The following is an 11,628-nucleotide window of genomic DNA, read 5'->3' on the forward strand; positions in this document are numbered from 1 at the left end:
CATCAGTTCTTAGAGATTGAGCAGGAGTTTGCCTGTGCTAGATCCTGCTGATTCCAAAGTTTGGACTGTCCTGGGTAGGTACAAACACCGCTCTTTATTTTTAGATTTGGCTCTTCCCCCCGGTGGGAGATTCCCGCATGGCTCCCACCTCCTCCCCCCTGTCTAGGTCCATCAGCTCTTCATTAAGCCTTTCAGTGGGTGGCCAACCTCCTGACTGCTTCCTGCTGGTTCCTTTCTGTGCTGAATGGGCCGGGGATGGAGAAACCTGCTGGGAACAGCTGAGCACCAAAAGCTTTGCTGAGGCGAGACAGGCGTGTCTGATCCCCAACCTTCCCGTTACTTGCCTCTGTGATTGATGCCCTGTAATTACCCTGGATATATGAGCCCGGCCTCAGACAGCTGTAACAAGAGGGTCTGAAGAATCTGGAAAAGGCTTTTCTTCCTTGCTTGTTTGAAAGAGATGCTCACAGCATGGCGGGGAACTCAAAATCCCACTGGGAACTGCCCCGAGGTCTTGTTTTCCTAGCCTGGGGTAGCTTGGCAGGATTATTAAGTACACAAAGCAGCCTCAGTAGCTCCCCCAACCCCTTATTCCAGTGCTGTGGGGCCTAAGGCTGTTAAGAGTCATTAGGTCAGGAAAGGTAGGCTGTCTTTCCCTACAGACACTGGAAACCACACTGGCACCACAACTCCTTCAACAGTGCAGCTCTGAGCCAAAAGATGGTTACTTGTGGTAAATTCCAGGATTTTAAGCTTTCTCTGCTCTTCCATGGAGCTTTGGCCATACTCAGGGCATGCACTGAAAGTGAAGGCAGAACTGCCCCAGAAACAGTTGGTTTTCTTAAAATTTTCCCTTGTGCCACGCTGACTAGTTTGCAAACAACATGAGTCTCTGCTCGAGTATAGCCTAGGACAAGAGACATTTGTATTCATGTCATTTATTATACATGATCTAGGAATAGTGTTGATTCTTAAGTAGCTTAATCCAGAACTGGAGTTCACATAGTCCTATTAAAAAGAAAACAGGGAATACAATAAAAGGAGAAAAGATAGGGAGAAATATTGAAACTTCTTCTGGAGTGAGTGCAAAATAACCTGATATGAGCAATTATGAAGAAATACAGTTTAGGAGTGCAATATAAATGCAATTTGACCTTCTTTTCCGGGTTGGTAACTACTGAAATAATCCTCTTGCATAGGCACAGCTGACAGGAGTGTTTCTGCCCCCAAGGCAGCATTTCTGGCATGGGAAAGTTACCAGAATCCCGTGGAGTTTTTTCTCTGTTCTTGTAATCAACACAGCCATTAGCAGCTCTTCATCGGGCAGAGCTGGCCTTCAGGCTCAGTCTGGAGCCTCAGCTCAGAGGTTCAGGTAGTTCTGGCTATTGTTCAGTGAGAAGGGCTCAGGGAGCCTTTGTGCTGTGGACAGAAGAGCACGTAGTGTGGCCTTAGGAGTGTGTTACCCATCACCAGCACAAGAGCTGCTTCTGCTTCTCTGTGGACGGAAGGAGGAAGTAAGAGAGTGGAAGAGGGATTTTCACTGCTGAGTTGGAGAGTTCAACAGCTCAAAAGTATCATCCACGACCTGCCAGAGGCAGTTTTCGAGGGGGAAGTCGTTGTCCACCAGGTTGACCAAGTAATAGTTGTCATGGATGTACTGGATGATCATGCGAGAGGGCGACTCCTCCTCGTAGAGCTTGGCCCACTGCTCGATCCACAGGGCAAAGGCCTCGTCCTGGCAAGGGGAAAAAAAGTGTTGGCAGTTGTGTAACATTGTCATGTTACTTAATTTAGGACACCCAGTGTCACAGGTGGCTGGCCAGCCTGTGGCTTGCTTCTCCTCCGTAAAAATGGCAGGAGTTGAGCAAGGAGCCTCCTGCTTTCCAGTCAGGGGGAAGTGCCCTGAGCTGAAAGGAGACACGGTTTGAAGTGCAATGAATGACTCAGTGCTGCCCCTGTGTGTGTGTAAAGGGGAGGGAGAGCCACTGTCCAGCACTCTGGGGCCCTGTACAATGACACTGGTAGTTCCCAAGTTACTGTGCACTTGGGTGTTTGAGAAGAGCTTTTGCCACAGCAAAGTTCTCCTTATACGGAGGGAGCAGGAGAAGCAACACCTGGACCTCTGCAAGCCAATATTGCAACAGCCCTCAACTGTGAGAGGTGTCACAGACCACAACCCAACCAGACACTGAATTTCACAGCAGTGTATCCAGCAGGAGGGAGGACTCACCTTCCAGTAGAGGAAGCTTACAGGATCCACTACAGTGGGCTGGATGATCTCCCTGCCTGGGAAGATGCCCCAGGTGACAGCGTTGGGTTGCAGATCTGGAGCATTGGTGATATTCTGGCCCTGCCAAAGGAAGGAAGACCTTTCTGAAGCAACTGCTGGAGGAGGAGCTGAGTGAGTTGGAACAAATGTATTTACCCTCTCCTTGTTAACTCAAACAGCTGCTGCACAACACAGCTTTGCTCTACTTTCCCTTCCCCCCATCAGCCCCCATGTCCCACTTTGTTCGGAGCGATATCTGAATCTTGGATATTTGCCTCTCTCCCCAGGTGGTGAAAGGAACGTGTCCCGTGCCCCACAGCCCACCTTGACGTTGACAATGTGGTAGTTCACCCTCAGCTCGTACTTCTTCAGCACCTTGAGCAGCGCCGTGACGATCTCGCTGGAGGCAAAGAACTCCAGGTAGGCCTGCAGGGAGGGATGGGGAAGGGGGTGGAGAATCAGAGCCTTTAGTCACTGCAGGACAGATAAATACAGGCAAACACGGACAGATGGTGGAGTCTGAGCTGCCTTGCATGTTCATCCTTAGAAACATGTACTACAGAGAGGGCTGAGCAAAGGGCAGAGCAAACTTGTAAGAGAGCTGGGGGAAAAAAAAATAACTGGGGAAAGCAGCTCTAACAGCCCAGAACAGTGAGCTCAGGAAAGCTACATCCTGCCTGTTTTGCAGCCATGCAAGCAGACAGGCTGGAGTGAACTCCAGTGTAACCACAACTGCTGCACCAGGAAGCAGCCTGTGCCAGAGTGCTTGGAAGAGGCCTGAGCTTGACCTCTGTTCTACAGCAGTGTCTTGCCAAGGCAGCCCAGCCTGGTGAGAGCAGAACTCGGGGGTCTCAGCTGGGCTCTCCTAAGCACCACTCCCTGTCCTCAGGGAACTTTTGTTCACAATTCTCCCCGTGTGGTTATACAACCGAATTCTGTACTTGCTCTGTGCTTGGCTGCTCTCAACAACTGCTTCCCCTCCCCCCATTTCCTGGCTATTGTGTGAGATGATGGATTTCCCTCACCTCGGGGGAATCTTTTCCTTTGAAAACATAACTGCATTTGCCATCTGCTGGTCTCTGGCTTTAGCGGTTTGGCTCCCTTTTGAACAAGGCTGCTTTGTTTCCCAGTATGAGCCACTTGCCTGGCATTTACCTTGATGGGAGATTCCTATCACAGCCATTAGTGGCAAGGCTCTAGGGCCTGAAATGCCTGACAGTGGGAGGCAGGACTGCTGGCAGGCCAGGGAAGGAACCTGGCAGTTGTCTGAACAGCACAGCACAGTGCTGTGGGCTGGGTGCAATTGTGGAGAGCTCTGCCTTAGCGAAGGACAGACAGGGGAATTTATAAATGCCCAATTATCACCATGAGAAGCTGGGTGGTAGAGATACTACCCCATTGATTCCCATATTATGAAAAACCCAGGTGCTTTCTGCATCACTGAATGGGACCAGATGCAGTGAATAAAATATATCTCAAACTTCACAGCCTTGCTCTAGAAAGAAGTTACCAATGATTACTTGCTGAGAGTAGAAACAAGAAACAATAAATGATCTGAGGTAGGAGAAAACAGCCCTGAACTCTGCCACAGAAATGACATAGCCTGGGTCTCAGGACACCAAAGGAGCTTTGCCTCATCTCACCAACAAGGCATTAAGATAAGGAGCAGGCAGAAAGATTATCTGGATGAAAGCCTGGGACCTCCCAACCCAACAGAGGCCAAACAGGGTCAGAACTCTTTGCTGCCTAGCCAGGAATAGTACAGTACCTTTTGGAAAACATAGCCCCCACTGGGCCCCCAGCCTACAATGGGGTCTGTGGATGGTTTGCCGTTGATGTTTGGCTGGGAGTTGATGGTCAGGATGCCTCGTCTGTTGACCTTCTCCAGCTGGTCCTTCAGGAGGTTGGTCTCGGTGGCCAGAGGGTCGTCATTCCAAGGCATGCAGGTGACCTGCAGTGAGGAGAAGGGGTGGCTCACTGTGGGTGTAACAACCCCTTCATGACCACCTGGATGTTGAAGGCACTCAGAAGTGCCCTGATGGCCTCAGACACACCTGCTTCAGGAGAGAACCCCCAGGTTTGGTTCACAGGGCAGGATATGCTCAACTCTAGAATGACTGCTGAAGTCTACAGATACCAGCCCTGTCATACTGTAGCAAATTTCCTTTTATTTTGAGCTCTGGCTGCTGGATCCCCTTCCAAACACTGTCCCGGAAAATCCTTTTGGATGGGGAAGTGCCAATTCTTGTTTAGAAGAATGATGTAGTACCGGGAGCGATGGGAAACGTGCACTATTGTCTGTGCCACACCAACCACCCCTTCCTGGGCCATCACTCACCCTGTGCCCGTTCCTGTTGGGCTCTCCAGTGATGTAACACGTGAACACCTCAAAGACACTCTCCTCACCAGTCAGCTCTTCTCCCCACATCTTCAGGAGCTCCTCCCGGGGGGACTTGCTCTTCAGGTAGAAGAGGTAATAATCCTTCAGTTCCCCAAAGGCTGGAGAGGAAGAGTTACCCCTGCAAGGGGAGCAGACACAGAATTAACAGGCCACTGAGGAAGATGACCTGATTTGGTGGTGCAGGAAAGCAGCCACCCAGGAAGAGAAGTATCCAACCAAACCCACCTAGACACCAAAAACCTCAAGATCTTGGTGCCATTCTCCTCACCTCATTCGATCCAAGCAACTGGGGACCACTTTGTTAGGAAGCCACCTCTTCAGTGAAGCCCAAAGTGTGCCCAGGACACCCACTGACAGAGACCAACTGTGCACCAGGCTTTCCTACTGCAGGTGACACTCACCACCGGCCATTGGGGAAGTCATCCCACTCCTGGGTCCTGTAGATGTAGCTCTTGGGCCTGGAGGCCCAGAAGATGGGCCGAACATCTTCCACTCTTCTCTTGGGGTGGGCACTGACTGCCCAGGGCAGGGGCCGCCTGCGTGGGAGGAGCAGACATTAACACACTTCCTCTGCTGACTCTCCACTAGAGCCTCGAGGCCCTTCCCATGGAGAGAGCAAGTAACAGAGGCTGAGAAGAGTTCTGGCTCGCCGAGAAATAGGACAAGGAAATTCTTCTTCCTTTATGGAAAGTATTCCCCCCGCAGTTCCCTGACAAGATGCTCAGTAGGGGTCTATTTAATGTTAGAGTACAGCACTGACACCTGGAATTGGAAAAGGTAAGGCAAGGCACTATGGGAAGCTACTGTAAGGAAAAAAAAAAACCAACTGAGAATTTCCTTTGCTTCCTCTTGTCTATGCTGAAGCCTGTGGACTCAGAGAGAATTCCACATTCCCTTTATCAGCTGCAGAGAACACTAGAAATCCACAGTGGGAGCTCACATAGCACCCAGCCTGTAAGAGGGGTTGTGACAGGCATCAAAAACTTACTTCTTCCAAGTGGCAGCTGTAAGAGTCTGGATTTTTAAAGCTCTAGAACAGCTCCTTTAAAGCTACTTTACTAAACCAACCAACCCAACTCCTCCTTCAGCTGTCCCCTCTATTCCTCCCAGCTCTTGTTGGAGACCTACAGAAAAGGGTGAACTTCTGAATGCAGAAAGAAAGGTGCTAAAAGGGAAACAAAAAAGGCAAAAAAAGCAGAATTTGTTTGCTTTCAGAAGGAGGGATGAGTGGATGGATGTGAAAGTGGAACTCACAGAAACCAGTATGTTCTGCTCACCTGGGGTCCTCCTTCCATAAGCCCAAGCGCTTCAGGACCTCAGTGGTGGCCACCTCCCGGTTGAGGGTGTAGAAGTGGAGCCCATGCACCGTCCCACTGTCCAGCAGCTCCCGGCACATGGACACTGCCAGCTCCACCCCGTAGTTCCGGATCGCTGCATCGTTGTCCTTGATGGGTTCAATCACATCTTTGATCTCCTGAGGCACCTCCAGCTTGGAGAGCTTCACCAGCTGGCGCAGGGAGTGGTAACCCTGGAGGAGGATGCAAGGGATTTGTATTTTTCCAAGGCCCTTTTCTGACATCCCCGTAGCACTGGTACTTCATCTCAATTTTGTGGCAGGTTTAGAATTGGGTCTCCTGCATTCCACTCCCAGGCCCCATGTCCAGGATGGTAACACGGTCCAGGTCATGTCACTTTTGGTGATTTTTAGGTCCTTGTCCAAGCCCAGCATGCTGACAGTGACAACTAACACCTCAGGACTGGTGGCATTGTCCCTTTTACCCCTTTTTGCCATATGGGCATAGAAAACCTTTTCAGCTTGTTATTACCTGCCTCTTTAATTTAGCAAACCACCTACAGACTTATCACATGTTTAGCACTCTCACTTCCCAGAAATTTTGTGGAGGATATTTACAGACCTCTCTCTCTCTCAGGCCCTGACCTACAAACACTTAACATCCTGGATCCTTATTCCCTCCCCAAACCCAAATTACTGGATGTCACCTGTATGGGGAAGATGCCAGGAATAATGGGGCAGGTGATGCCAATGGCTTGACAGTCCTTCATGAACTTGAGAAAGGTTTCTGGTCGGAAGAAAAGCTGTGTAATGATGAAGTCTGCTCCAGCAAAGACCTTCTCCTTCAGGTGCCTCAGGTCTGCCTCATAGCTCTCTGCTTCAGGATGACCTTTGGGGTAGCCTTTGGGAGGAAAAGGGGTGGAAAAAAATGAAACCCTGGTGGTCAGGGCAAGTTGCTAGAAATTAGGAAGTACTGTATTGTCACAGCAGTCCAGGCAGGGAATGCTGAGCTGATTTCCCTGTCTCAGACCCTACCCCCCACTCTGCAGTGGAAGACATTTACCTGCCACACAGATGTCAAAGTAATCATCAAATTCACTGCGAATGTGCTTAACCAGGTCAACAGCATGGTTGAAACCATCTACTTCTTCCTCCCATTCCTCACCAGCAGGATCTGAAAAGAGAACAAATCCACAGCTCTCTCCAAGTGTTTGCTGGACTCAGATCTGCTACTTCTGTAAAAACCTCCTGCTATCAAAAAAAAAAAAAGACAAAGATGAAACCCCCAAGTCTGCAGTTTCAACCATGGACTGGTTCTGTCTACCCTTGAGCTGGAGGGACTGCTAACAAAGGGCTCAGGTGAAATGCAGTCTCAACATTTAATTCTTGCAGAAGGAGCTTCTAATAAATCTTATTTCTCTGTTTTTACCCTGGAATTGAACACAGCAGCAGCACAGGCTGAGCCCTGCACATCACAGGACTCACCTCCACGCAGGGCCATGATGTTCTTCAACCCAAGCCTCTTGGCCTTCTGCAGATGCCCCGTGATGTCATCCTTGGTCTGGTTGCAGCATGTCATGTGCAGGATGGTCTCCAGGCCACAGTAGTTGACTGCAGTGTTGGCAATAATCATGGAAGACGTTTCCTTGTCAGATCCCGGGTCCCCTGCGGGGTGCCACGTCACATCAATGAAGAGTGGGCCACCTGCTCCCATGCGGTCGAACCTGTGGGTTTTAGAGCTGTGTCAGCCCACACCAGGTAGGCAAATCCCCTCCCTAGGCCTGGGGTATCTCACTCACTGCTGGAATGCCAGCAACAGGCAGAGAGAGCTTGACCAGTGGCCAGTGTAAATAAGGAAAGCCATCCTTTAAGGCTCTCTGGGGAAGAGCTTACAAGAGCTTACAATCTCTTTGAAGAGGCAACTGAGGTGTTCTCTGGACAATCAACTTCCTCCCCTGCACGTTCTATTAGACTGACATGGCTTCTGCTAGAGAGCAGTGCAAGTCCCATTCCTCTTGAGATGGGAGACCATGCTGCAACCCCCTGCTCCCAGCTGGAACTGGAGAGGCCACAAATATGAAAAGATGGACCAGAACTCTGTTGTGTTCCCCACTGTGCCTAAGAGAAGAGGCTCCCTTGACTTGTTTCTCTCCTGCTCTGAGTTGGAACAGGCCCTTCTGTTTAACATGTGGCACTGGCATACAGCAGCTACAAAGAGAATTATGAAATACCCTCTTCTCCTCCAGGTGAGTACATGGTGGCTCCTGGGGCTCCAGAAGAACTTCTAGCTCTGCTGAGAACTATCACCTTTCAGTTAAAGTTTGGATGGGAACACCTATCTCAGAGGCTGAAACTTCAGTCCTCAATAATGCAGAGGCACAAACCATAGTGGCTGCATGATTCTGAAAGCAAGTGGGAGTCTGTTCCAGAGCCTTTGGCACACAGCCCCTCAAGGAGGATTCTCTGCTTTCAACAGGTACTTTTCTACCCCAGCCTTGTGCTTCAGCCCCAGAGCGTGACAGCGGGGTTGCTCCAAATTCCCAGAGCGTGGGAGCAAGGAAACAGCCTGGCCCCTCAGTAATCCCACCACAGCACTTAACCCTTCAGGGCCTCCAAGGAAGACAAGTTACCTGGTGTCCATTACCCTCCTCAGCAGGAAAGCACAGCCCCATTACCTGCTTCGTCACCTGGAAGGGGAGACAGAGCATGGGGCAGAGCCTGCCTCATTAGCTATTTCCCAGCCCTCCACCACTGACACTCCTCTCCCACCCTGCAGCGCTCACCTGGAGATGAGGTTGACAGCAGCATTGGCTGTGCGTGGGGGGAAGAACTCCAGGGAGAACCATTTGTCCCCGGCCTCCTGCCGCCGGCGCATCTTCTCGCGCAGCCGCTCGTGCCGGTCGGCGTCGAGCACCGGGGTGGAGCAGCGCGAGTTGTCCTTGGAGCTCTCGCTCCCGCTGCTGCTGCCGCCATCGGACCTGGAGCTGGAGCTGGCGCTGCAGCTCTGCTGGGTCTCATTGACCATGGTGGGAGCTCTGGAGAGGGGAGCAGAGGGAGGGTGGTGGGTGCGAGGGTCTCAGCGTGGAGCGGTTACTGCCGGGGTGGGCAGACAATGATTTAATAAGCCCATGCCGAGACCCAACGTTCATCATCAAGGAGTCCCTTCTGCCAGCCCTCACAGTAAACTGCAGCAAGGACACAATAAAAAGCACGTGTTTAGATAGGGCTGAGAGAAATAACACAGCGGTTGGCTTTGTGCCGCTTTGATGCGGCTCTTCTGTGTCTGCTGGGTCAAATTTGGCTCTCAGAAGAGTCAGGTCAACATCACTTTTGCCCTGACTAGAACTCAGCACGGCAGGATGCCCATGTGAACCAGGTGATGGCCTCTGTGATCTCATGGCCTTGGGCTGGGCATGCCAGCAGATTTTTTTTTTTTTTATAGCAGGTGTTTCTTGGACTGTCTCCATCCTCAGAATTTCCATTCTGTCTGTTCCACAAAAGTCAGTGCTGCTCTACACTGGAGGTAGGAGAGCCAGTGCTAACGGGGCAGGGACACAAGAGTGCACAAACTATTCCTGTGTCAGAAACAAAGGACAGAATCCCCTCTGATCAGGCCACCCCTAAAAACTCAGGTCTTTGTTTTCTTTGCTGGATCAGACAGATGCATTTCCAATCACTGGCCTTTTCCACAACACCCACCATCTCCACAGACAGCAGTCCCCTGGGCCAGCCCCACTGCACACACACTTTAGCTGATACACTGTTCCTTTCCTCACCAATTGTGGCTGCTTGGAAACAAAGTCAGCAGAGACCATCCTCGTCTCCCTGCCTTGCAACACCACCAGCTGTGCCTGCCTGGCTTCACAGAAAGCAAAACAGCAACTCGGAGGTGCAAGTGGGTCTAGGATGCCCAGCTTCATTTAGCTCCCCACAGTGCTCCATCCTGTGCCTTTAAAATGAGGTAATGAGCTCACAGAGTTACGGAAGAGCTGCCACAAAACTGGGATCTGCATTATTTGCTTAGGTACCTGCCAAAACTTTATCACTGGGAAGCAGCATGTTGTCCAAGCATTACATAACTTCAGAGCCTGTTTCGGAGGGGATGGTTGCTCGAGCCAGCACACACTCTCTGTCTTTATCGTAAACTCCGTGGCTTTAGGTCAGCCAAGAGGACTCTGAACTCTTCTTCTACTGTTTACACTTGAGTTGCCAACCAAGCAAAAAGCCTTTGGGAGAAAGTCTGCTTTTACCACCTGAGGAACCTCTCCAGCTGGCAGGAGATGTGAGGAAGGAGCGCAGGCCTCCTGCTGCCAAGAGGAACTGGGAGCCTCAGATCTCTTGTGTACCAACACAGCAGCTGTGGCAAAAACAGCAGCTCAGACCTACCGATGAGTGAAGCAAAAACAACCCCGTGCACGGGCACAGCCCTGGCCAAGCTCACCCAGAGGACTTTGCCTGACATCCACGTGCACTAATCTGGGAGAATTATTCCAAAGCATGTGCTGGTGATCAAGCTGGCGGCTCAAAACCACGTTCTGTCAGCTCCTAATATCTCACTTCTAGCAAGCATGGCATATCACTGTAGGCAAATCAAAGGATGTCTGCTTTCCCACTAAAACCCATCACAAGGGGAAAGGGTTTGTGTATTAACGCCTCTGTGGGATGCAAAAAGTTCCTTATCTTGCTGGAAACATCGAATCACAAAGACAGGAGAAAGGTTCACTTAGATTCTGTCTACAGGCAGCATGTGGAGCAGTCTCTTTACCGTCAGATGCATCACAGACTTGCTGGCAGAAGCTTGCCGTTATTGCAAAGATAAACAAGATAAGCCTAAACAACAAAGCCAGCAGCAAAACAAGGCAATCTTAAGCACCTCTCAGCACTCCTGCTCCTGTCTCTGCCACGCAGCAGAGCTCAGACACCCGTGGCTCAGCACACCAGGGATGCTCAGCATGGATGCACCTGTTGTGCCTGTATGATGCCGGTTGCTATTCCAACTCCTCCCTGCCCTGAGCTGACACCCAGACACGCAGGGTGGAGCCCTGCGCTCCCCGAAAGCTCAGCTTTACCACGCGGGCTACACTCACTGCACAGATGCACCGTTCACACGCCGCAAGGGGCTGCTCCGGGGGCCTCGCTGTCCCGGGCCGCGACACCGGGCTGAGAGCCCTGCGCGGGGCTGAGAGAGCCCGCGGTTCGATCCGCCGCCAGGACACCGGGACAGCGGCCACGGGAAGGCCGGGAGGAGCAGCACTGGGGTCCGCGGTGCCCGGGGGTCCCTGCCGCGCTCGGGACAATGGGGGCATCCCGCTGCATCCCGACGGCCCCTCCACCTCAGCAGACCCCGCCGGGCAGACCCGCAGCGGGGCAGGGCGGTGCTCCCCAGCGCTGGGGCAGCCATCGGGTCCCCATCGGGTCCCCATCCCGGTCACTCTCACCTGCGGCCGGTGCCAGGCGCTGCCCGGGCCGCCCCCCCGCCCGCCGCGCTTTAAGGGCGGCCGCGGCCGTGCGGGTCACGTGGGGCTGCCCGCACCCGACATGGCGCCGCGCGGGCGGGGCCGGACCGGGGTGGGGCGGGACCAGACCGGGATGGGGCAGGAGCGGGATCGGGAGCGGGAGTGGGATCGGGATCGGGATCGGGACCGGGCGGAGCCGTGCGGGACC

The 11,628-nt window shown here is 52.2% G+C and overlaps 1 protein-coding gene across 4 annotated transcripts; it reads right to left on the reverse strand.

Annotated features, from left to right (window-relative positions):
* Positions 1-942: 942 nt before the first annotated feature.
* MTHFR (methylenetetrahydrofolate reductase) lies at positions 943-11,549 on the reverse strand. 4 transcript variants are annotated; one of them, XM_050322570.1, is made up of 12 exons: positions 11,403-11,549; positions 8,748-8,999; positions 7,450-7,688; positions 7,028-7,138; positions 6,672-6,865; positions 5,948-6,198; positions 5,072-5,206; positions 4,608-4,788; positions 4,038-4,220; positions 2,594-2,695; positions 2,231-2,350; positions 943-1,735 (listed from the first exon to the last, which is right to left on the reverse strand). In XM_050322570.1, exons 2-12 carry the CDS (start codon positions 8,987-8,989, stop codon positions 1,538-1,540), a joined length of 1,956 nt encoding a protein of 651 aa, XP_050178527.1. In that variant the 5' UTR covers positions 8,990-8,999; positions 11,403-11,549; the 3' UTR covers positions 943-1,537. The 4 variants fall into 4 exon arrangements, with proteins under 4 accessions (XP_050178527.1, XP_050178528.1, XP_050178526.1 ...); XM_050322571.1 differs by lacking the exon at positions 11,403-11,549 and adding an exon at positions 8,595-8,651 and having other exon boundaries at positions 8,748-8,889; XM_050322569.1 differs by lacking the exon at positions 11,403-11,549 and having other exon boundaries at positions 8,748-10,750.
* Positions 11,550-11,628: the final 79 nt, after the last annotated feature.

This window comes from Myiozetetes cayanensis, unplaced genomic scaffold (genome assembly GCF_022539395.1).
Source record: "Myiozetetes cayanensis isolate MyiCay16 unplaced genomic scaffold, myiCay2020 scf28, whole genome shotgun sequence".
Taxonomy (NCBI): domain Eukaryota; kingdom Metazoa; phylum Chordata; class Aves; order Passeriformes; family Tyrannidae; genus Myiozetetes; species Myiozetetes cayanensis.

What these genes read in the sequence shown, in the direction of transcription:
- MTHFR (XM_050322570.1), bottom strand. Translation starts at nt 8,989, where the DNA reads ATGGTCAATGAGACCCAGCAGAGCTGCAGCGCCAGCTCCAGCTCCAGG. An exon ending in GCTGTCAACCTCATCTCCAG is followed by an intron (nt 7,689 to 8,747) that starts GTGAGCGCTGCA and finishes TAAAACCCACAG; the next exon opens with GTTCGACCGCATGGGAGCAG. An exon ending in ACCACATTGTCAACGTCAAG is followed by an intron (nt 2,351 to 2,593) that starts GTGGGCTGTGGG and finishes TTCCTTTGGCAG; the next exon opens with GGCCAGAATATCACCAATGC.